Raw genomic sequence first — 26,675 nt, forward strand, 5'->3', positions numbered from 1 at the left:
ATACATGATACACTAATTTGATGTATAATTTATACATGATACACTAATCTGATGCGCGAGATACACTAATCTGATGGAAGAGATACATATGATATACATTTTATATATGATACACTAATCTGATGCGCGATATACACTATTATGATACGCGGAATGAGGAATTTTGGAGATTTGTAAAACTTACAGGGGATAATGATAATAAGTAGACTAAAAGGTGGGTTTTGTAATTTTTTTCTAGTTTTTTTCATCGTCTAAAGTTGACTAATATAAAGAATCAAATCACATTTATACGCCATTATATAAAGGAAATAAGAATATTGCGATTTTAAAAATAGTATATTTGTCAAATATATTAGATATAGATTTTGTGAAAGACACTATTTGTTCTCTATATAAATCGTTATGCATATATAATAGGTACATTTGAATTCATCATTTTCTTAGCTTTTCTATTTATTATACGAATCATTAAAATTGTCCCGACTTTTCTCTATCAATTTTGATCAAAGTATTCAAAATTCGTCGACCAAGTCAGGTATGGATCCCACACCCATGTCGTATTGACCTGAGTGCGACAAGAAAAGTGAAGAATCCGAACATCTAAAGATAAAAATGCTGACAAAGATATGCCAACAGAATTGTAAATTACCTTTCATTCATCCACTTAAAAAAAAGGATATTTCTATAAATAAATAAAAAACATATACAACACAAACGTAAACAAATCAAACAGTCTTTCAACATAAACCTAAAAATCGTTAAAAAGGTTGTCTTAGTATAAGTTTTGTCAAATATAATTCATTTTCGTTCTCATTAAAATTTGAATATCCCCATATCGGAAATTCAAGTTTTATTTTACATATATTCAAAATAATTACCTCTTTATCTATCACTAAATTACTCGTAGCTAAGTCTGAAATAACTATATATGAGGGTGCCCAAGGGGGTACGTTTAATTAAATTTCTCAAGTTTAGAAAAATTATTCTGTATATATAAGGGTCAATAAAATTTTGTATGTATATCTAAAGTGTATATAAGGAATATAATGTGTAGAACTAATATATATATATATATATATATATATATATATATATATATATATATATGGTATACATACTGAGTATATTTCATATATGTTTTAAATAATAAATTTTTTTCTTTGTATATAATAAAATACCAGGAAATGCCCTAATAGGTTCAACTACTTCAATGGATAATGCTTCACAGGCTAATATGAAATTATTGGTACAAGTTGGTGAAATTTTGTTGAAGAAACAAAATTCCAAAGAGGATCCTGAAACTAATGAGGAAGCTCTAAAAAGGTAATATATATATATATATATGCTCGGTGTAATCTTCAGAGTAGATTATAATTTTTATTTTAAAAAATAGTCAAAATATGTGTGAAATCAAAACGCATAAAATGAAATGAAGAGAGGAGTAGACGTAGACTTTTGCTTGTATAAGCTACGCATTAGGGTTTTTTTACTTTCTCAATAAATCTATTTTTAAATGCGAATTAAAAGTTTATTTTTATTTTTATTTTTAGGTTTGCAAAATTGCTCTCTGAAAGAAAGAAACTCCAAGCAAATAAAATGTTTCATTAAATATTTGTGATTATAAAGTTTGTGATTGCATGTGTCTTTAGTAGAACTATTTAAATATTTCAACCTCAAAAATAGAGAAAGAGATTAGGGATAAATTTTAATACAAATATACCTCCAATGTAATATGGTTGATTTTTGTTGTGTTCATTTGAAATTTTATTTTAAGCGAAAGATATTTTTGAAATACTGTCTCGAAAATATTTGTGTATAATTTAGACATACATTATAAAAGTTGGAGGGATGTGTGAGGGGTCGAGATGGGGGTAGAGTGTATTGAAAGGTCCACCTCGGTTCGGAGGGAGGGGTGGAATTAAAAATCAATTATTTGAAGGATAAATCGTGCAATTTTATGAACAAGCTGCTTAACAAGGCCCATGTACGAGTCCGGCGGGTTCTTATGGACACCAACTCAAAATTAAACATAAACCTCTCTTTGATTCTTTTGATATATTATTTATTCATAACAGTTCACTTTTATAACAGATCAAATTTAGAATCTAAATTTTGAAACTCTTCGATGGTGAATTTCAACGATAATTTTATTTTTCTTTTAAAGTTCATGATGGTTGAAATCAGTGTTATTAGGGAGGAAGCAATATTAATAAGATGAAAATGGAAGAAGAAATACTTGCAGAGCCACATATATTTAAGGAGAGTCGATAATATCACTCATTGAAATATGATAATTACGTTAAGTAAAAATGTATTTAATAATTAAACGATCCCACTCATGTAATCATCAAAATATATTTTACATGTAACATCACTCGTCAAAATAGTATATTTAATGTGCTTTATATAAAGATATTTCACTATAGTAATAATGAATATTTCGATTAATGATATTATATAAAGTGATTTAATTATTTATATATATATTAGTATATAGAAATCATGTCAAACTTCAGGAACATATATAAAACCTGGAGATATATTTTTTATTTTTGGTGTAACATTACAACTTTGGATTATTTGTATATAATCATTCTATATTGTTCCTTCCGTCTATTTTTATTTGTCGTGGTTTCCTTTTTTAAAAGTTAAATTGTAAGAAAAATTCACTAATATTTTACGATGTATTTTTTTAATCATATTGATATACAAAAAAACAATAATTTATAGCACTTTTCATATGGTTTCTTAATATCTAAATTTTTTATTTAAAATGTTAAATTAATGTAATCTAATTTGAATTTGAAAATTAATCAAATTGAATTTCGAAAAACATAATATGATAATTAAAAATGAACGGATGAAGTATCTGCATAGAAAAGTAACAACCCTCAACTAGTTCGATTGAACTTAATACAACTTTCAATAAAAAGAATAAGCATATTCAAATATCTAAAACTCATAAATTGAATTCTGACTTCATCGCTATTTATTTATCGTAGACTCGCCCCGTTCTAAAAAGAAAAATAGAAAGGAAACCACTACTTAGATTCATCATTATACAAAAGTTTTAGGGTTACCTTTTTCTACATCATCATTAATTTAAGATAGTTGTTTACCCACGCCTAATTTGAACAATTATTGCACCCTTGAACTAATTAGAAACTCATTTTTTTAAAATAATCATTTGGTTATAAATAGAACGAGAGATAAAGTGTGTTGGTCTGAATTTAAATGGATTAAAATAGATTGAGTTGATAAAAAAGATAAGGTTATCGATCAGTTCAAAAGTTGTTTTTTTTTATTGAAATGGATTAAAATATTATACATCTCATTCGAAAAAATGTATTATAAATAGAAATAAAATACAAGACTCAAACACAATATGTATAAGTAGAGCACATTGTCATATAGATGTTTATAATAAACTTTAATTGCTTTAAATTGTATTCTAACATTTTAATATATTTTTAATATTTTTTTATATCTGATCAAATATCGTCATATAAAATGAATCGTCACGGAGAAAAAAAGGTTGTTGAGTGAATTGAATGCTTGATGATCCTTATCGTACGGCATGACATCAATTATTCAATTGGAGTTAATTAGAGTAGCTCAATTATATTCCTAGGTTGGCTAATAATTTGTGGTATTCAATTACTCCATTGTACTCCATATTTTATTGGTTTATTTATTTTTTGTATTAAATTAATGTATTAGCATATCAAATTTAATATATTTTGCGTATTAGATTAATGTATATCACTCATTAGATTAGTATATTATGTATAAACTGTATATTAAATTAGTATATTATGTATAAAATATAATGTATAATAATACTTAACGATTAATGTATATCACACATCAGATTAATGTATTAACGCTTATATTATTGTATCAATTTGAGAGATTTCTGTAATTATAAACTTATAAGAGACAAATAGTAATTTTACCTTAAAAGTATATGATTTCTGTCTCTTTGACCTGAAAACAAGCCTTTAATATTGTAATTTTGGTATTATGGTATTTGGTTGTGGTATATAGTATACATTTTAAATATTTTTAGTTTTCAGTATTTGGTATTTAGAATAATATACCGAAACATAGAATATTTTACAGAATTATATAGTTACATAAATATACATGTAATCTAGTATTAGTATAAAGTAAATATTTAGAAGTTAAAACTGACTATTTTATTTTGATTGAAATGTATTTTATATATATATATATATAACGTGTTAGTATGATATATAATATACTTGACTTTTTCTTTACTTATCGAAGTTATAATACTCTATCATATAAGTATATATTTATCGAACTTGAACAAATTATGATTACAAATTTACCATAATATCATAGAATGAGGAAACCAAACTTTAGTACAGCGAACCATACCGAATTAAATTGATATGATAATGGTATAACGTTTTAAAAATTGAATATCAAAATTACGGCATCGAAATTTAAAAAGGAAAAATTACATAAATTAATACATTTTAAAAAATAATTATTGATTTTAGCGATACTTTTTGTTTATTACCATTTATAGCAATACTTTGTTAAATCTCTAATATGAATTAAAAGTGAATTATGCATGCAATATATATGAATTATAATTGTTTTTTGAAATATATCATGTTTGTTTGGTAAAAAATTGTCACATTGTATTATAAATGTATTAAAATGTGTGATAAATGTATTATTCATCATTAAAATTTGTATTATATGTGAATAATAAATTATTCTTTGTAATATGTATTAAACTTGTATTATAAATGAATTAAAAGTGATCAAGTGAGATAAAAATATTATTACTATAAATGGTAAATATTTTTTTATTATAGTATATTTATGTAAGTTTCCCATTTTAAAATACCGTACCGTACCATAGCCCGCTCCTATTTAGGCGTTGTTTTGTTCATAAACCAGCAACAGATACTAGGAAACTTATTCATCAAGATTATGACAGATGGGAAGAATCATCTACTATTTTTTCTCTCCGTTGAAAATTAAATCTAAAATTTTATGATTCTCAACCAATTCATTAATCGTTGACTACACCTTATATATGATATTTTATTATTTTATCTCAAAATAATTAATTTTGAAATAATAATTCCATTATTTGATAGAGATTAATGATATGTACACTTTGAAAGTGTGACAATGTTATCAAGGCTATAAAATATATATACAACCACAATTTTTTGGTCGAAAATTTACAATTTTGCTTTGCATATATTTAATAATCACATGCATTATTATACATTATTATCTTACTTCGTATGATCTCTAAGTACAAAAAACTGGCTAATAAAGTACTCAATTATTTCGATATTAATTATTTAATTTAGTATTATAGAATTAGTAACTAACAAAGTATAAATAGTATTGTAATACCAAATTATCCATACAATTTTTAAAATTTTTTTTTTTGGCTATGATATTCACTTTTCATATGTATTTTGAAATGCTTCAAGTAAATCGAGTGGTAATTAAAAATAATTTCTCTAACTTTTCAAAACGAGGATAAAATTATATTGACAGTTCGAAACAACTTAAACGTAGGACGATCAACAAAAAAGCTCAGAAGGTAATGTGAATGTGTCGTAAGTGTATAGTAGCCCTTGAACATGCTCTTTGTATAAGCAAGCAAAAAGCTAGGAGGATCATAATGAAATATCATATGTATGTAGTGTTTGAATTCAATCTGAAGTTCTTTCTAATAAGCGAGTTGAAACAAGTGATCACAAACTCTGCTTAACCTCTTCACATGCAATTAGCTTGAAACATATTCATCGTGGGGTCGAGCAAAACACGATTCTATGAAGCAATCTAGCATCACTTTGGATAGGAGTAAGACGAACGACTTAAATTAAAAGTTAATTCTCTGAATTGATATATCGTATGATATAATGAATTCTAAATTAACTCCCTTCGTATATTTACTTCTTCATATCTAAAAATCTATAGATATGTTGTTATTGTTAGTTGTTTTTTTTGACAAATTTTCATTTTTAGGTTTTTTTTTTATCCTTGAAATTTGGACCATAATTCGTGCACACAAAAGGATATTTTTAATGAACTTAAGTTTTTTCCTTTTTTAATTAAATATATATATATATATATATATATATATATATATATATATATATATATATATATATATATAATTTCAGTCTATCAAATAATGAACAAATATATGACTCAAGTTGATTTATAAGAAATTTTGTCAAATATTTTCAAAAGACACATATTCTTTATTAGATATTTAAAATATAATTTATAAAAATAATATATAAAATCAAAATTTAAAAATCTCAAATCAAGTTTTTGGAGAATAAATCAAGAGCTAATAAATTATCAATAAGTAGATTTTTATTTATATTTATCAATATCCATTTAATCATAAAATTTAATTTAAAAATATTTCTATTAGCCAGTTTTTTGAATTTTTACTTTCAAAAATTTAATTTATTTTATAAATAAAAATACATCTAAATATTTAAAAAATTTAAAATTTCAAACTTTTAAAATATGACCAAACAATAGGTGCAATTATGGTATTTAAAGCTGTAAAAATCACTTACCTCATGCATGACTATTTATTTCACTGTTTACACAAAAAAAAGTTAATAAACTTTGTGAATATGAAATATGCACGTGCTATTTTTATTATTATTATTTCCTTTTTTGTTTTTTTTTTTCATAAAATAATTTGAAAAATTCTTATATTTATTTTAAATTATTAAACTAATTTTTATACTTCACAAAGTTTTGTTTAAATCTCTAAATATAATCAAAATAAATATTTCAAATACCTCTAATTGAGTGTGTCTCAAACACACTAATATTAGAATCCACATCAGATAAAAAAATATTTTTTTTCTTGATTTAAATATAAACAGTGAAATTTTTCACTTCGTCAATGAAAATTACTGATGTGACGAGTGAATATTTTTTAATACATGAAATGAAAATTAAGAGATTTTGCTAGATTTTTTGTGAGGTAGTATTTATTCTTAATATACGTTTGTAAAAGGGATAATGCCCAAGTACCCCCTTAACCTATGCTCGAAATCTCAGAGACACACTTATACTATACTAAGGGCCTATTACCCTCTGAACTTGTTTTATTAATAATTTTTTACCCCTTTTCGGCCTATGTGGCACTATCTTGTGGGTCCAACGATGGTTAATTTTTTTTCCAAACCAGTGCCACGTAGGCTAAAAAGGAATAGAAAATTACTTATAAATTAAGTTCAAGGGAGTAATAGACCTTAATATAGTATAAGTGTGTCTCTGAGATTTCGGGCATAGGTTGAAGGCGTACTGGTGCATTATCCCTTTGTAAAAAGTTAATTTAATTTGTGATTTAATTGTGTTTGAGGATTTGGATTTGAAAATTTTTGACCTAGCATGTGGAAAATGATTTTCCTTAATTTAGGGAGTCTATATATTTTTAAAAAAAATATACATTTGTTGTTTTTATATGCTAGTTTGAGTCTATTGAAATGAATTGATATCTATGATTAAATAATGATCATTAGGATCTATTGATGATGTTATTGAATATTTATGTTTTTTGTATTTATTTTGGTCTTTTTGTATTTATATTTGTGTTTATAAAAAGATATATGCTCTAATTTTTGGACCAAGCGGTATTAATATCCCAAAAGTACGATAAAAAGTATTTACATATCATTTATGATAGTTCGGAAGTAAATCTGTTACTTTTTTCTTATTTTTAAAACCAATTTATCACGACCCAAAAATTGAGGTCATTACAAGACACAACCCGAAAACTTTAAAACGGTGCGTAAGCTGAATTAAGACTCAAAACACATACGAGACTCTCAAAGGAAAATCAAACTACAAACGAACAAAAACAACAAAGAATTTTTCAAAACTCGATAGTATAAGTATAAAGTGCATCTAATACATTTCTAGAATTTGAATTAGATCTCAAATCGACTTTGAATAAAAAATGAATACTAATGACGATCCACAAAGCACGAACCAATCAATCGCTACAAAGATCGCTATAGCTAAAATTTGCACTGTATTCAAATTAACTAAATTCGAATCACATTAAAAAGTTTCACATAGAGGCTTAAAGACTAACTAACAAATGCAATTTTATTTTTCAAAAAAATAAGACTCGAGACTTTTGATTAAAAATAAAAAAAGTTATACAAAATCTCCTCCTTTGTTGCTGCATCATTCTCTCCAACCAGGCTGTGGTTGTGTCTTACACAGTCTACAAACCAATACACTTTTTTCTTCCCTCTCTTCTGACATTTTCTCTCTCATATTATCTCTTTCTCTCGTGCTATTTTCCCAAGATTTTGAACGACAATTTCATCAGTGTATTCAGTATACAGAGAGACACCTCATTATGTATATCTATACACAGAGAGAAAAAAGCTGCAGAAATCTTTGAAATTAGTGTCTTAGTTCTTTGTATAGTTAAAAAAAGAAGAAGAAATTTTTAGGTGAAATAGTTAATTCAAAGGCGGCTACAAATTTAAGACTGAACCAACCAATTTTTCTTCTTTTTTTCTGCATGTGGGGTTTGTTCAAAGTTGAGTATTTTGTGGTTTAGTGTTAATGGGAGTTTATAAAGGGATTATGGGTATTGAAATTTTGGTGTTTTGGCTCGAGGGTCGAGGTGGGGGTGGGAGCAAAAGCAAAATCAAGATTATGCTCTGTTAGTCTGGTGTTTTTTTCTTCTTTTGTTTCTTTCTGTTTGTATTGGAGTTTAGGATGCTTCTTCACTGGTAATATTCTTCTTTGAGTGATAATAATGGAATCTTTACTTGTTTTATCTCTTGTGTCTGTGAATTTCAGTTAACCCCAGAAGTTGTGAGTTTGGTTTCTTGGGTTAGTTTGTTGTTTGTTGTGTTGTATGACTGTTTACTTGTGCTAAAGTTTGAGTCTTTAAGCAGAATTTTTGGTTTTCTTGGGTTAGTTAGTTGTGTAATTGTGTGTATGTCTGTTGTATTGTTCTAAAGTTTGAGTCTTGAAGCAGAGGTTTGGGTTTTCTTGGTTTAGTTAGTTAGTTGTGTTGTATTTGTACTAAAGTTTGAGTCTTTAAGCAGAGATTTTGGTGTGTTTTTTTGGGTTAGTTTTAGTTGTGTGATTGTGTCTATGACTGTTGTATTGTTCTAAAAGTTGGAGTTTTTAAGCAGAGGTTTTGATTTTTTTTCTTGAGTGAAAAAAAGAAGAAGATGAAGTTCATGAAGTTGGGATCAAAACCAGATACATTTCAAGATCAAGGAAAAGGTGTAAGGTACTATGTTGTATGGTTTACTGTTACTTTCTTGTTTTGTTTGCAAATGTTCCTTTAATTTTTGTGTTTTTCTTGTTGTGTATCCTTCTTCTTCTTCATACAATTTGCAGGATCTTTTTTGCCTCTCTATAGTTTAACTTTTACTTTGTGTATTCCCACGAGTAGAGTCGGGTGAGGATCAAGTTTAGTACGAGATTAAAGAACATTTTGATATATTATAAGTATTATTAGTTTAATCTGTGAGATTTAAAAGTATTGTTACTTTTCTTGAATTTCGTTTTAAGTCAAAATCAGAAAACAAATTATAAAGTAGGAGTAATATTTACTCTAGGGTCATCTAATAAATTTATTTAGTTATTCATTAATAGTGTGATTAGTAACCTTAATTAAGAAATGTTAGCAGCATGAACATGGAGTATGTATTATGCATGACAGGAAGGTAACCCTTTTTCCGTACTATTTTTTAAATTTATAATTTTCCTATTTTAATTTTTGTAAAGGAAAAAAAAATCTGTTTTTTTCTTTAATCTTTCTTCACTTATTTGGATATGAGCACCTTAGCTTATGCAGTGTGTCTTCCACTTCTTGTGCACATGTACAGAACAATCTTGGAGATTGCTTTACAAAAAATGGAGACAGCTATTAAAAAAAAGGAGTTTCTTTTTCTAAGAAGCAGTACATTGTCTGGCTGTCCATTCATATTAGTAGTCGTAGTATGGCTCCTATAATTTCTTGTCCTTCGAGTTTGTGACTATATGTTGATTCCTTGGAACCTCGATTATCGTATTATTATGTTATTATTCGTCTTTCCTAGTACTTCCGTTACTTCTTTACTTGGACTGTTTTTCTTGAGTCGCGAGGTCTATTGGAAACAGCCTCGATAACTCTGAAGTAGGGGTAGATTTTGCATACACTCTACTTGCCGGACCCCGTTTTGTGGGACTACATTGGGTATATTATTGTTTGTTTTTTTAATAAATAAGTTAGAAGTTGTGAGTACAAAGATTCTAATTTTATAATCCAACTACACTTTTTGATCTTGAAAAAAGCAGGCAATTTTTGTTTATTTTTTGTTTTGGTGTCCCCCTTTATGTGCCTATTTTAAAGTTTCTTGTTACCTTTAAAGAATTTTGATGGTGGCTTGCATGAGGACATTCAAAAAGTGGTGTCAATCTACTTTCTGCGTTTGATTGGTAGGTGGTCCAATATTTACTACTCATAGAAAAATGGCCTTAGTGGGGTCATTGATCTCCAATTATTTGATCATCTAAATTATGTTTACATCTTGTAACATCAATTACTATACCTACTATTTGACATAAACGACTGAACTATCTTTTGATTAAAACAATTGTACATTTGCCAGCTATTTTTAGTTTAATCAGTCGGGTGAACGGCTATTTAGGTTAATATTTTCTAACATATATCATGAATTAGCTAGCTAGGTAGGTGAAAGTTCTCAGTTTTTAACTGTTTATGTTGATGGAAATTCTTGTCCCTTGACTAGGCGAAACACTGGAATCAAAATGGAAATGGATTTATCTTGTGCTAACTGACAGCATAAATGAGTTTTACACTGTCAATGCACTTTAATCCTGTTATAACAAGTCATTTGATTGATCCTTTATGCTACTAAATTACTATAGATAGTTTCCTGTTGCTATAAGTCAACCTTAATCTGGTGGCGTAACAAAATTATACACTGTTAGTGCACAGAAGTCAAATTGAATGGAACATGGTCACAACTTGAACTTGGATTTCCATAGATACATTTCGCAAGTAAATGTTTCACAGTAGAAGCACTATTAGTTTCCATACAAGCATTTAGCTGGCTCTGTTTCTATAGTGTGCTTCTTGTCAGCCTCTAAGGTTTCATCTATTTGTTTCCAACTCTTTGTCTAACACTAACTCAAGTTTGTCACCAACTCACCGTTGATGGAACTTTAGTTTAAGCGAATTGTATTTTACATTTTAACTTATGCTGCGGTTGAAGTGTAATAAATTTTATATACATTGTTCTGGTATTTGCAAATGATGATGAGAGTATTACTATCTACTTATATTGAAGGAACTTCAGTTGTACATTACTTAGAAGTTAAAGGAAAAGCTGTCTTACCACATGGATCTCTCATTCTTTCTCTTCAAAAAAAGATTTTATTTTACTTCCTGTATACTTAACTACTGGCAGGAAAATTTTGTTTTGTTGTATATGTTTTGCCGTATAGATATAAGTAGCGAAATTTTAACCAAAAAAGAGGACACTATTAGTCTATTAGTAGCTAAATAAAGTATCACTGAGAGATTACATGCACTTTATTTTCTGTTCTTCCTTGTGTAGGGAAAATATTATGTTATTCATTTGAGTTACTTGCTATACTCTAATCACATTATTAAGTAGAAAATGATTTTTGATCTATTGATGCAGATACGTGTCATCTGAGCTGGCTACAGATGTTACCATCATTGTTGGTGAAGTAATATTTTATCTTCACAAGGTAACTTGACCATTTATGCAAAGGATAAAATACTATAGTTTTCCGATACATTTCACTAAGCAAATAGTACTTTATTCTTGTCGTTCTTCAGTGACATTCATTTGAGTTTAGAAAAGTAAACGAACAGTACTTGATTGCTTCTGTTCCTCAATGAATTTGAACTAGGTATAATGATCAAAGATTGTATGTGGAAACTAAATTACTGTATAGAAGAAAGAGAAATCTAGTTTGATGAATTTTCCATGTTATCCAAATTCATCTTTTCTTTGTGAACTGGCCTTTAGACTTAGTTAATTCTGAAATTTCCCAAATCTCTCCTTGTACATCCGATAGACTTGTTTGTGAGGTTGTTCTTGACATAGCAAGTTATCTCCAAATATTTATAAACAAAAATGTAATTGGGTAACAGTTTGGCTCCAGTTGCCAACTGTTACTTTTACTCTCATGTGGAGAACTATATGTACTTCTTTCCCATCTGAGGCTTATCAGTATCTGATTTACAGTTTATACTGATTTGGTTTTCCAGTTTCCTCTGTTGTCCATGAGCAACAAGCTGCAAAAGCTTGTTTCAAAAGCAAATGAAGAGAATTCTGATGTAATTCAGTTAGTTGATTTTCCTGGTGGACCTAGAGCTTTTGAGATTTGCGCCAAATTTTGCTATGGAATGACAGTGACCCTCAATCCATACAATGTTGTTGCTGCACGTTGTGCAGCTGAGTACCTTGAGATGGCGGAAGAAGTTGACCGAGGAAACCTTATCTTTAAAATCGAGGTATTCCTTAATTCCAGTGTTTTCCGCAGCTGGAAAGATTCAATTATTGTTCTACAAACCACCAAGTCTCTTCGACCATGGTCTGAAGATCTGAAGGTGGTAGGTAGATGTATAGATTCTATTGCATCCAAAACGTCAATGGATCCTTCAAGTATTACATGGTCCTACACGTACAACAGAAAAGTGGCAGTCTCAGATAAGATCACAGAAGTTGGGATGAAATTCCCTGGAAAACTTGAATCCGTGCCTAAGGACTGGTGGGTAGAAGATATATGTGAACTTGAGATAGATCTTTACAAACGAGTTATGGTTGCCGTTAAATCCAAAGGAAGAATGGATGGTAGTGTTATTGGCGAGGCACTAAGAACTTATGCCATGAGATGGCTGCCTAATTCTATTGAGGCTTTGGTATCTGAAGCTCATAGCAGAAGGAACAAGTCGTTGTTAGAAACTATAATCTGCTTATTGCCTTATGACAAAGGTGTTACTTGTTCGTGTTGTTTCTTGCTTAAGTTACTGAAAGTCGCTATTCTTGTCGGGGCAGATGATTCATCAAGGGATGAACTTGTAAAAAGTATCAGCTTAAAGCTGGATGAGGCTTCCGTCAACGATCTTTTGATTCCAGCAAGGTCTCCCCAAGCTACTGTCTATGATGTTGAACTAGTGAAGTGCCTTGTGAATCGATTCATGGCTCGTGAAAGAAGTAGTAGGGATAAGAACATTCCCCCGAAAAGCACCAATGATTTTATCTTGGGGCATGCATCATGGTTGAAAGTCGGTAAATTAATTGATGGCTATCTTGCAGAAATTGCTCGTGATCCAAATGTCAGTCTCTCTATTTTCATTGAACTGTTGCAATCAATTCCAGACTCAGCAAGACCAATCCATGATGCATTATATGAGGCAATCGATATCTATCTGCAGGTTCCTTATTCACTTTTTCCTTTTATATCATAAGTTTTGCAAGTCCTCAATTTAAATGTGGTCGCCCAAGTCTTCAGTAGATATATACCAATCAATTGAATCTAAACAGCACTTTGTGTTACCATTGCTTCAATCCCATATATAGAACCTGCATAGATGCCTTAGTGAGGAGGTGTGAGGTTGGCTATGGTGAATTTTAGGAAAGGTAGAGGTAGACCGAAGAATTATTGGAGAGAGGTGATTAAAGACAACACATGACACACCTACAGTTTACTGAGAACATGACCCAAAATAGGAGGATATGGAGGTTGAGGATTAGGGTAGAAGGTTAGTAGGTAGTCGAGTACCGTTTAGTTTCTCTTACTGAGAACATGACCCTACGTGTTGTATTATTTGCTTCGCTCATCATATTATTTGTGGCTTCTACTTTTCTTTTTTCCATTACATTCTATATGCTTCACTTATGTTGATGGTCTATCAAAAACAACCTCTCTACCTTCACAAGGTGGGGTAGACTGCGTACACCCCACCTTCTCAAGCAAATTGAGATCAACTATATATGATTCCTCATGGTTTGTTTTCGCTCCATTTTAAAAGCTTATGGTCTTAAAATATACTAAAACTGTTGGTCTTCACTGCAGGAACACTCAAGCTTGACAAAAGCTGAGAAAAAACATTTATGTGGTCTCATGGATGTCAGGAAATTAACAATGGATGCATCTATGCATGCTGCACAAAACGAACGTCTGCCTCTCCGGACAGTCGTTCAAGTCCTGTTCTTTGAGCAAATTAGAGCAGCTGCTGGAGTACAGACCTTAAATCACAGAAATACTGATGCTGTAGATTCCTCTAGGATGACTGAAAAGGAATATTGGCAAAAAACATTACCAGAGAAGCAGAATGTATCGAAGTCATCGAGTGAAATAAAGATAAAAGGTGAAGATCCACAGAAGAACATGAAACTGGTAAAGAAAGGTAGCAAGAACAGAAGTAGTGGACCACAGTTGATGCCATCAAGATCAAGGAGAATATTTGACAAGCTGTTTATTGGTAAGGTGTCTGGTAACGGCGAAAACCGGAGCTCTGAGACATCTGGTAGTTCTCAGAGTCCAACTTTAAGGATTATTCAAGGAGAAATGAAGTCATCTTGTGCATCTTCAAGAAATAGGAGGAATTCCATATCATAAGAAATTCATGTAGATTCATGTAGTCTTTTAGATTCATCCATGTGTGTAAGAATCAAATTTGTGTAAAAAGTGGTTGACTTTGTTGAAATAGTTAAGGTGTTTAATCATCATAGCACTCCCTCCATGTTTTGATTTGACACAAAGCGTAAGAAGTTAATATGAAAGATTTTTGAATCTTGTGATTTGAAATTAAAGGTACGCGAAATGGGTAATATTATGTACTTTTAACCTTGTGGTTAAAACAATTTTTTTTTTTTTGAAATGCACTTAAAAGGGAAGAAAGAGAGTAATAGTTAATAAGCATATCATTTAGTTTTTGTTTGAAATACTATTTCCTACTAAAAGTGAAATGCTTTCTTTTCAAATTTCCTACAAATTAAACTCTAATTAAGAATCTTTTTCCTCTAATTAAGGATATATTGTGCAATTAATTACAATATACTTTAAAAAAAGCATAGGTATGAAATTATCATACACCATCACTGATTTATACCATTTCTTGATCTGTATGTCATTCGCGCAGATAGTAACATATGATACAATGTAAACAATAAAAGGACATCTAGTTAAATCCAAAAAGTGGGGTTCTAGGGTAATAGAGTGTACACAGATCTTACCTGAAGGATTGTTTCCGATAGACGGTCAACTCAAGAAAGATGACAAGTTGTAATAGTATCCAAAAACAAATTGTTTAAGCAATGCATCATAGAACCAAGAAATCTCTTATAACAAAAAGCCATTTTCAAGATATTTTAGTGATCTGTGATAGTTGCATAAACAATCACATTTCTCCTTTGAAATTTTACAATCAAAATCTGGTCCTCATCATTTTCAGAAGAGGCATAGCTATAAAATTTTATGGGATAATATAACAATGTTACAACTGTGTTAAAAGGGCACAGTAATTATCCATGTATCATGTCAACAAGTAAAAGAACTACCATTCCATAATCCGGTACAGACTGAAAGGCTTCTACATCTCAGCGCGATCCCAGTGAATTGTTCTTTCTTCAATGTTAGGATCTTCTGCACGATATTCTGGATGAAATCTCTTGCGAGTCAGCTTACTCATCACCGAGAGACCTGAAAAATGTAAAAATCCAAGAAGCATAAATATAACATATATATTTGATCAATCATTACAACATGGGGTCAGTATACTAACAGCACTGCTTCCTTAAAAAGCCAGCAGAGGCAAATCCAGGCTAACTTAATCAGTTCAACTTTGCACTAAATTAATTGTACTGTTAAAAAATTATGGGATCGGTTTTGACATTTGTCGAGATTTTAATAGGATTTTAGATATAAATCTATACTCCCTGGAAGTTTTAGGGTTCCAGGCTAACTTGATGGGCTCAACCCTGACATTCTTAACCAAACGTCTCAAGTTTGAGCACTACAAATCGAGAGACTCCTGGTTGGGAGCACTCTACCTCCTTGTAGTGAGCCCTAACTGACATGGATCCAGATTAGTCAATCCAGAAGATTTCAATTATAGGATATCTAAAGCCAAATTTAAAAAAAAATGGTGGCAAAGAACAGTGGGTAAAGTTGATCATTTTATCTATGTACATCGTATTTCTTTGTTAGACTAGGGCTCATGTGTCAGTCAACCTGTTGTCTAAATCTTGTCCATTAATACGGTCTATAATGCTCAAAGAAGATGACTATGAAAGCAATATTTTTGCTTTTGACTACGTTAATTTGGATTAGTCTTTACCTTCAACCATCCTGTAAAATGAAGACCACCATCTGTCTCTGGAAACCTGGTACTGCTCCAGGGTCTCTTCGATTTCTTTGTCATGCTTACCCTCTAATACTCCCTGCAGAGTGATTACAGCATTCTTTGTTTTCTTCAGGATATTATCCTCGTCCACAATTTCTGAATTCACTAGGTCATTTTGGGATGAAGAAAGTGTAAAAGATATTGCATACTGTGCTGCAGCACTCCAACGTGAAGAGGCAAGCCACCTCCTTTTCCCATCTAGCTGTTTATCCTTCACTACACTGTTTCCCTCTCCCCCTCCTATGACTAAGCTTCGTAAGTATTCAGCATTTGCAGCTCCTGTACTCTGAACCATCCTAGAAAAAGCACTTTCCTCCTTTTCTAATAATACTTCCGGAGTATCATATTCAAGTACCTGAACCGAGAGACACAACAGGTAGATTAAGATAACCCACATAAAAGAAGGAACAAAAAGAAAAACTCAATTCCTCTTCAGTATATTTAGAGTCCACAAGAGGATCTTCAGAAGTGCAATCCAGCATGACTTGTTATTACAGTGAGTACATGACCAGGGGACTAGAGGCAAGCACTCTACCTGACCAGAATCAAGCAGAAGAATTCTGTCACAGTCTATGATAGTGTTCAAACGGTGAGCAATAATGAGCATGGTGCATGACTTAAATTCTTCGCGTATGGTTTTCTGAATAAGAGCATCAGTTCTAACATCAACAGCAGCAGTTGCTTCATCAAGAACAAGAATCTTTGACCGGCGAAGCAATGCTCTAGCAAGACTTAAAAGCTGTCTTTGTCCAACACTGAAATTTTCTCCGGCTTCCGAGACCTTGATACATCAAAGTAATTTTCTGTTAGCTATAGATGAAATTTGATTGACAAGGATGCTAGAAATAGAAAGTCGGAGAATAGAAGTAACAAAATATTTTTTTGATGAACAGTAACATAGAAGCAACAAAATATTCACTTTTAAATATATACTAATACAAAGACTTGAGCCTCTAAGCTATCTAGTTAATCCGAACAGTCACTGTTAGTTAGATATGCAAAAAGCTACTTTTACAAAAAATAGGTGCATAGGTTTTCTTTCTAGCAAAACATAACAATTTAAAACGTGCTTTGTATGTTGTAATTAGTGCTTTTTTTTTTGAGGCTGGTAACCTTGTAACATAGTGCATTTGGATATAGCATAACCAATAGAACTTTCATTTCTCCTCTTTGAAAAGTAATAGCCCGAGTACATCCAATGATATCACCACATATAATACACTTTTTCTTAGTCGAGATCTGGCTCTTAAGTTTAAAGCAAGTTGACTCTATCATAAAATGGAAAGGTTGTTTTTTTCCATGTGTTACACAAGTTGTTCTTTTGAATTGTAGTCTTCATCCTTTGTTCATGATACTGCCCCTATATTATTTCATTTTATTCAACAAAGTTCACTTAAAAGAGTTCAAATAGACGTACATCGCCAAATTTTGTACCACTGTTTCGTATTTTTAAAATCAATTCCATTGTTTCATTTTATATAATGGGTATTTTATAGCGCATTAAGTTTAAAATTATATCACAGGTATTTAACAGCACGTGAAGTTTAAAATTATATGATGGGTAATTAAGAGCGCGTGAAGTTTAAATTTTATGCTGATTTATATATTATGCTAGTGGTATTAGGAAAAAAATATAAAAGTAGTCGTCCAAAATGATAGAGAAAACATCACATTGAAGTTCAAAATTTGAATAACTAAATGAATCTGAATTCTAGTAAGATAGGAAAGTTATGTAAGTAATATTATTGGTAAACTGTGTCAAAAAAATTTGAGACATTTAAAATACTCAAGTGTTAGGTAAGTTTGATCGGAGGTAGTAAGACTAGTAGTACCTTTGATCTAGTCTATGAATCCTAAAATTATATATTACTAGCTTTTAGTTGTGTTTCAAACCACAAGTAGCTAATAACATTCTGGTAAGCAACTGCATTATTACAGAATATAAACATGAATCTAGGCAAAAAGCATCTTATCAATAGAAGTTCCATTTATACATGATCTATGCACAGGTAGCAATTTGATCTAAAATTGTTGTCGTTACCTCTAATGGGCAAAAGATCCTACAGGCTACAACAACATACCCAGTGTAATCCCACGAGTGGGGTCACGAAACGGTAAAATGTATGCATACTTTACCCCTACCTTTGTGGGTAAGAGAGATTTACGGTAAGATGGGTTCATGCATATATCACCGGTCCTACTTTTATTAACATAACCATTAGCCAGACGGGCGGCATAATATGTGTCACAACCACCCGCTGGCAGCAAAAGCTCTGATACCATGTGAGAAATATTGAAAAAAAATATAATTGAACAATGTATCTACATTAGCACTTTGAAATCCTATCTATAGACACTACATTACAATCCTTTTCCAAGCAAGTCGAATTCCATATACTATTCTTATTCCTATTCTAAATAGGATTGTATACACTATTCTTGTTCCTATTCCTATTCTAATACTGATCCTATCTATAGACACTACATTACAATACTTTTCCAACCAAGTCGGATTTCATATACTATTCTTATTCCTATTCTAAATAAGATTGTATACACTGTTCTTGTTCCTAATCCTATTCTAATACTTATTTAAATGAAATGATGTATTTCGCCTACTGCACTTCTTCTCATGTAAATAAAATAATCTCTTCTCACTTAAAAAATCTACTTAGTAATGATTTCGAGAACGAAAACTGGTTAGAACTAAATGAATTTTCTGCATAGAATGCAAACTATCAATTGTAGCAAACTTATAAATAAGTAAATCAACAAGAACAAACCTCCGCATCAAGACCCAAAGAGTTCCTCCTGATAACGTCCTTTAGGTGCGCACGTTCTAGAGACTCCCAGAGGTCAGCATCATTGTGCTCATTGAATGGATCAAGATTAAATCTCACGGTCCCTGGGCAAAAACCATGAGGATTGTTGAGATAGAAGATGCTTAATGGTAGTTCAATAGGTTGTTAGTCAATTCAGGCCAACACTGACAACGAGGAACATATTTTATTTAAGTTACATGCAGACCAACTTGAAGAATTTTGTTAGTAGCATATATTCCTATAGTTATTTTTAGCATTCACCCATTTAAATTTCTTATAGATTTGTCCTGGAGATTTTTCATTTAATATTCTCTGTTAACTGTCCAAAGGAGCCAACGATATAACGGGTAAAAAAAGAAGCAGCTACAAGCGACCATTAGAAGTTTCTTCCATTCTCCCCCCCCCCCTACTTATTTCTTCTATCTCCCGGTCCCAGCAGCTCTTTTCCCTCTCATGCTCCAGTCATGTTGATTACAAATAAGCCAAGTATATGCAAGGTACTAAGCTCTTCTAGCATAGGACTAGAAATTGTGCAAATAAACAAATATATACGAGAGCTGTGGTCTTTTGGTTTCTAAATTATTAATCTCTCTTATTATGATCATATGCACCATCAAGTAAAAGACCAGTAAAAGAGTGACTGATTTATCAGCGAAAATCAGAGGAAAGAGAACAATTCAGATTTATATAGAGTTCACTTGTGGCTAAGATAGAATGTGATTTAAGAACACACAGTATATTAAGTAGGCAAGAGAGACGTGACTCAGCATTGTCAGCAGCTCTTTGTAAATTCTAAAAGCTTTTTGCTTTGAGGGGAACAAAGTAGGAGGACGCTATCTCTTCTATTATTATAACAGCAGCCATTTACAAGAAATTACGCAAGAGTTTCCAGGAGAAATGTCACAGAAATGACGGGGAGATTCATCTTAGAAAAAAATCAGCAGTAAATGTACATAGTGTTAAATGGATCTTGGACCTAACTCGTACCCCAAAAGCTAGCTCATGAGGGGCGGATTGTCCAAGACCATAAGAGTCCAAAAACATTTGACAATGTCCATGGACTTTGTGGATCAAGATAGATCTCAAGTCAGACGGGAAACAGACAGAATGTGGAAGGTTGACAATATACTTCCTAGAAGTCGCCAGTGTTTTAATCTCTAGAAGTTTGTTCACAGCTCAGTAACAAGTGTGTCCACCCCAATAGCAGAATCACATGTGCATGATTATCTTCATGCAACTTGATTTGAACTATAAAGATAATGATATAAAGACAAACCTCCATCCACAGAAAATTGGAGAGAGAAAACAAATACAAAATAATACCTGAGAACAAAACTGGTGCTTGCGGTATAATACCAAGAACCTTCCGTAGATCTGTAAGTCCAAACTTTGAAACATCATAATCATCTATTAATATCCTTCCTCTTTCAAGCTCAACAAGTCGGAACAAAGCATTAAACATGCTAGATTTTCCAGCTCCAGTCCTGCCAACTACTCCGACTTTGTCACTCGGAGAAATTGTGAAGGATATACCATGCAGAACAGGAGGAAGTTCGGGCCTGTAACGTAAGACAACGTTCTCAAATTGAATGGATCCTGCTGAAGGCCATCCAGGAGGAGGACGACTGCCCTCAATTATGGATGGACCTTCTGATGGTAACTCTATATACGTTCCAACTCGCTCGACAGCATTTAAGCTGTTCTCAGCCAAACTTGCAAGTCTCAGTACAGCAGTTAACAAGCTTGTGATATTAAGGGCATAACTGAGAAGCAAACCCATTGTTGAGGCAAAGGCCTCCTGGTTTTCTGCCCTTCCATTCTGCATCACAGCAAATGTTGCGGTAAGCCATATCATAAGACCCCCTACAGTCTCCAGACGGATCGCAAGCCATCGATTTCCACTCATGTTCACAAGTGTAAACCTGATATTGTTATCCACTGACTTACCATTGATATTGGCCATTCGATCATAAGCTTTATATGCACGAATAGTTGCAAGACCATTTAGCGCTTCACCAAATTGTGCATATACAGGAGACCTGGAGATGGAATCCAGACGCTTCACCTCACGAGCAGTGCTCTGCAAGTTACAGGTTGTTTTGAGCAAATAATAAGTAGAATTATAATAGAAAAGGGCCAAACATCAAAGTGGAAAAACCAAAGGGACGGCTTAATTGAAGTAAATCCATCCACCAATTGCAATCAGCCAGACAAAAGTTAAGGTAACATATCCCTTTTCATTAACCAAGATTATTTTCACTACCCTCCACTAGAGGACTCAAATATGGCACATAACATGAACAGGACATGTCAGGGTGCAACTTTATTCAAATAGTATGGGCAATATAATTAAACGAAATTATGGACAAAGTATGTGTGATGCATCCTGAGGAATGAGAATTGCTACTTTTTATTCAAAAAGAGTAACCTCATGCTTAGATCTCAATAAAATGAATGCATGAGCATACTGGAGACATTATTATAAAACATTTGAAATTACATCTCAGAAACATGAAAGATAAAAGATAAAGAGTATTAGTTTTCCACATACCTGATAATATAAATAGGCTCCGTAGAAAAGGACCAACAACGGCATTATTGCCCATAAAGACATGGTACTCACTATACCAATTAGGACAAATGTTGAGATAAGCTGAAACACCTGGCCCAGGAACATGCTTACAAAGGGTGCAACACTTCTATCGATGTCCCCTATATCCTTGGCAAACCTGTTGATAATCCTCCCAAGTGGATTTGTGTGAAAGAAGACCATTGGAGCTCTTAAAATAGAATTAAGCATAGCATCATGCAACATCTTGGCGGCATAAAGACTTGATGTGATCAGCCAAAATGAATTCATCAGAGTTACCATAACCTGATATGCAAATATCTTGAATCAGTAGGAAGAAAACAGAGACAGACAAAAGCTAAGAGCTAATGATTACATACTTGACCAAGAGACAAAAGTGAATAAATCAGATTGTAGAAGCCAGCACTATATCTCGTTGAACTACTTTGGTCAGTCCAAAAACTTAACCATGTGCTACTCCCAACACGGAGAGCTTCTATCAAGAAATAGCACATAAATAGAACAAGAACCACCCAAGAACCTCCCAAAGCATTTTTGTACCTGCAATATGAGTTGAAGCCAACCTAAATCAGTACACAAAGGCAAGTGAAACAATAGGCTTGGAAAATGCTGAAGTATAATAAAGAATGTAACTTCTTTAAAATTCACTCTAACTTGAAGAATTAGTTTGATTCTCCCTATAAAAATAGGAAAGCAACAAGGGGCACTTCTGTTTAAAAGAAAATTCTCTGGGGAAGATTTCTTTGACTTAGTGACTTAGATTCAAACCTTAGCGGAGACAAAAACATCAGGTTATTTTTTTCATCTGTATAAGCCTTGGGAGTACAAAGTCACCAAGGTAACTGTTGCTGGTAGTAGGTAGCTTTATCTGTAATAATCCACATTTAAAGGCAAATGTTTGATAATTTAAATAAAAGATAAGAAAATGAGAATCAAGAAACGTAAGGAAAAAGAGTTGCCCAAGCCCAAAAAGGAAAAAGAGGAGCTAAAGACGTGAGAAATTAGAAATTTGCAGACGCAGAACGCAAGAAAATAAAAAGAGGAAAACTAGTCCAATGAAATTAGTCCAGTGCATGCAAGCTGGCCCGGACACCATGGTTATGTAAAAAAACCGTCTTCAAACTTGACAAAAGCTTTAACATGTAGTCCTCATTCTTGACACATAAATCATATCAGGCTAGAAAGAAATGAGAGCTCTTTGTATTAAGCCTAAATACAACTATTTTATGCCAAAGAAACCCCAACAGCTCCAGGTTTTTCACTTAAAGATTGGATATGGAACTACCGTTAAGCAAATTTATTAGTCAAGATAATAAATACCGGAAATGCTTGCCTGTGAAACCTTTTCTACACGAGTGTCTTAGTATTGAAAGGTGTTTAGCTACCTCCACACAAACTGAAATCCCCTTCCCCTCTCTCTCTATATATGTGTGTGTGTACACACTCATATATATACGCACACACACATAGATTTATGTAGAAAACTGAAAAGGTTGTATAAACTTTAGCCAGTATCGATCTTACCTCATTAGAACATTCGAGCTCACTACACCAGTTTCCCGTTCCTCTTGTTTGATAAGAACAGATTTTCCTTCCTTCTTACCTTTTCCATCTTCTTTAGCTACCCCATTGGTTTCACCATTAACAATAGGTTTTGAAGATTTATCATTGGCATTGTCATCGTCATCATTTTCCTTCTCTTCTGTATACTCTTCCATTTTCCCCGCATTTTCCATCAGTTTCTGAAATAGTATCCCGTTATTTGAGAGATATTCAAAGGTTCCTTCCTCTTTCACCATACCATCATGCACCAGTATGATTTTGTCCACTTGTGAAAGAAAGTGTAGCTGGTTTGTGACTAAAACTCTGGTTTTTCCTTTCAGTTCTCCCTTGATGCACCTTTCAAAAACCTGGTAATCATACATTACAACAAGTGTTTATACATAGGAATTACAGTTTCCACAAAACTATATAATCAAAACATTTCAGAAACATACTCTCATCAGGAAAATGTAACAAAACCAAAAAGTGAAATAATCTTGCTTTGGATCCCTCATGTTTTCATCAAAGTAAAATGTTTACCTGACGGCCCACATCAGCATCCAAAGCACTTAAAGGGTCATCAAATATGCAAACATCAGAATCAGAATAAACAGCCCTAGCCATGGAAACTCGTTGCTTCTGCCCTCCACTAATATTGACACCCCGTTCACCAATTTCAGTGAGATCACCACCCTAGACCAAACACAATTAAAAGTTGAGCAACACTGTAGAGAAAGATTGTCCTTATTGAAAAATAAAAACAGAAAAAGATCGAAGGAAGATAACTATCTAAAATATATTGATTAGATAACTTTTGCAGGTATGCTTACAGGAAGCAATTCAAGGTCATGCCGCAATGAGGTCACATCGATGGCCCTATCATACCTTGCAGCATCAATTGCAGAACCAAACAGTATATTTTCACGTACCTGTAGAACGTAAATATGCACTTCATGTGATATACAATAGCAATCTTTAGTCAAAAGTAGCTATAAGATAACCTTCACGCCTATGTATATTACGCTTAAACAGGGCACCTACTGTTGCATTAAAAATCCATGAAACTTGTGGTACATAAGCAACTGTTCCTCTTACGACAACCATTGAATCAGTAATGGCAGGAACCTCGCCAAGCATTGCCGAGATTAACGATGTCTTTCCTTCTCCAGTGCCCCCAACAATAGCTACCAAACTACCGACTGGGATATCCAAATTGATATTTGACAATGTTGGTTTTTCTGCCTGCACATTGCAAGACAACAGTAAGTCCACTAATTTCAAAAGTTAGCAAAAAAAGGAACAGAATGCAGAATCACGATCTAGAGCAGAAGCGATATATCGAGCAATGAACATATCATGTTGTTAGCTAGTTTGGATTAAACAATTGCTCAAAGAACTAAAATTTGGAGATATCAATCAGATGGGACTTATGTGTAATAATCATACGGCCCTTCATATTGCATCAAATCCAGTATTTTATGAAAGGACTAAACACATTGAAATTGATTGTCACTTTGTCAGATAAAAGATACTCTTAGGAGATGTTACGAAATTTTTGAAGTCAGGTGATCAACTTGCACATATTTTCACCAAGTCCCTCATTGTTCCTCATATTAGTTACGTCTATAACAAGCTCAATACATATGACTTGTATGCACTAGCTTGAGGGGTAAGGTTAGAAGTGGAATAGGAATAAGACTGCATATAGTTTCCTACATGGAAAAACAAAACATAATGTAGTTATGAATAGGTTTCAGTTTAATAATGTAGTCAGCACATTTACTTTTTTTGGGTAAATAATGTAGTCAGCCAAATTCAATAACACTTTTCTCCTTTATTCCTCGCACAAATATCCTGCACCTAACTAAATGTGGTACAAGATAGCATCATTCTCTTAGGACACCATGGCTAAATCACAAAGCAACAAGCTATTTGTTCAAGCATACTCCATCCACATCACTTCCCAGCATACCAGATCAATTCCAAGGAGCTACAGTATCAAGTCCCCAAATAATGACAAGAACCAAATTCATTAACAATGTATAATGCGCTACCAAGTAGTTGTGATTGTGGAAGTAAAAGTTGAGGTCACAGTGTATTGACTATTGAAAAAGGAATCAAATTACTTGGAGAGGATCTTTCAGGAAAGCAAAAACAATTATGCAAGATATGTGAGTTTTCCGGAGAAGAGTAGAATTTTCATATGAAGCTATGAACAGATTCCATAAAGAGAGGAAGAAAACAAGAAAAGGGGAAAGAGGGAGGTGCCTATTTATGAACAAATGTATATCTACTTATACTTTATTCTATTTTTCCTTCTGATCAGTGTATCTTATGTCTTTAGCCACTTCTGTTTATGTGAAAAAACATAGGAGGCCGCTAAAGGCTACAATAATTTTGTTTGCAACTAAGTGTATTTTTTTTCTGGCAACAAAAGACATGGACTAATCTGCAGACCTTTGAATCCCATGAAAAGCATCCATTCTTGATTGAAATTGCTGGAAGTCCAGGCTCAAGAGGTGGATTTGGAAGAAGTATCCTCTCTTCAGCCAAGAGAAGCTCTTCTAGACGTTTCAACGATACGTTTGCATTAACAACCTGAAAATGCAGAACACGTGTGGAACTATGTAAATTAAACAAACAGCTGAATGAAGGATAATCCCATAGATTCTGCTTTCCCTTGTTCATGTAAAAAAATTTAAGAGAAAGTTCAAAGAGAAAAAAAGAGGAAAAGGAAAAAAAGAATGCTAGTTCCTCTTTTTTCAAAATACATTGACTGTTTCCCTATTATTGAACAACCCAATAGAATTAATGAAGTGCTTAAAACTTTTCCTCTTTGAGATACGAAGTGCATACGAAATATTGTCACCACAACAATTCTTGAGTAAAAAGAAAAACTGGCATTGTTATAATCAACAAATTTTACAGAATAGATAAAGGTCAAGCAAGAATGAGAAGGAGGCATATTTTATTTTTATTTTTAAATCAGAAACTTAAAGGTGACATTTCACCAGCTAGCTTTTCGGTGATAAGTTAGAAAAAAAAGTAAATACATCAGTGCCAATTCGACAATATATTTTGGTGATTAAAAAAGTTATTTATTGCCATTGTGGAGAGTTTTCAAAAGGACAAGCTGGCATCTAAACATTATTCACCTAAATACATAACATTAGTATCTGATAATGACATCACTGCTAGCTAATTTTAGCTATGACCTAAAATTAAAATGGTTAGAAATGACAAAAAATTTGTTCAT

General features: G+C 32.2%; 2 protein-coding genes and 1 long non-coding RNA gene across 4 annotated transcripts in view; 1 reads left to right on the forward strand and 2 right to left on the reverse strand.

Moving 5' to 3' along the window:
• Positions 1-8,135: 8,135 nt before the first annotated feature.
• Positions 8,136-14,789, forward strand: LOC101253401 (phototropic-responsive NPH3 family protein NPY1). Its single transcript, XM_004244483.5, has 4 exons — positions 8,136-9,301; positions 11,727-11,796; positions 12,323-13,492; positions 14,134-14,789. Exons 1-4 carry the CDS (start codon positions 9,240-9,242, stop codon positions 14,677-14,679), a joined length of 1,848 nt encoding a protein of 615 aa, XP_004244531.1. The 5' UTR covers positions 8,136-9,239; the 3' UTR covers positions 14,680-14,789.
• On the reverse strand, positions 13,939-14,147 carry LOC138337623 (uncharacterized). The gene is made up of 2 exons (XR_011210974.1): positions 14,023-14,147; positions 13,939-13,988 (listed from the first exon to the last, which is right to left on the reverse strand). It is a non-coding gene; the product is annotated as an uncharacterized lncRNA (long non-coding RNA).
• A 596-nt stretch (positions 14,790-15,385) lies between the features above and the next one.
• ABCC6 (ABC transporter C family member 6) overlaps positions 15,386-26,675 on the reverse strand; it is a 28,455-nt gene continuing 17,165 nt past the window's right edge. For both annotated transcript variants that reach the window (XM_069287697.1, XM_004244484.5), the window contains exons 17-28: positions 25,877-26,017; positions 24,461-24,661; positions 24,250-24,348; positions 23,960-24,112; positions 23,402-23,787; positions 22,237-22,417; positions 21,839-22,162; positions 20,611-21,367; positions 19,249-19,370; positions 17,001-17,246; positions 16,400-16,820; positions 15,386-15,762 (exon numbers count right to left, since the gene is read on the reverse strand). In XM_069287697.1, coding sequence (XP_069143798.1) covers positions 15,653-15,762; positions 16,400-16,820; positions 17,001-17,246; positions 19,249-19,370; positions 20,611-21,367; positions 21,839-22,162; positions 22,237-22,417; positions 23,402-23,787; positions 23,960-24,112; positions 24,250-24,348; positions 24,461-24,661; positions 25,877-26,017 — 3,141 coding nt within the window. In that variant the 3' untranslated portion in view covers positions 15,386-15,652. The remainder of the gene's footprint in view (positions 15,763-16,399; positions 16,821-17,000; positions 17,247-19,248; positions 19,371-20,610; positions 21,368-21,838; positions 22,163-22,236; positions 22,418-23,401; positions 23,788-23,959; positions 24,113-24,249; positions 24,349-24,460; positions 24,662-25,876; positions 26,018-26,675) is intronic.

Source organism: Solanum lycopersicum, chromosome 8, assembly GCF_036512215.1.
Source record: "Solanum lycopersicum chromosome 8, SLM_r2.1".
NCBI lineage: Eukaryota > Viridiplantae > Streptophyta > Magnoliopsida > Solanales > Solanaceae > Solanum > Solanum lycopersicum.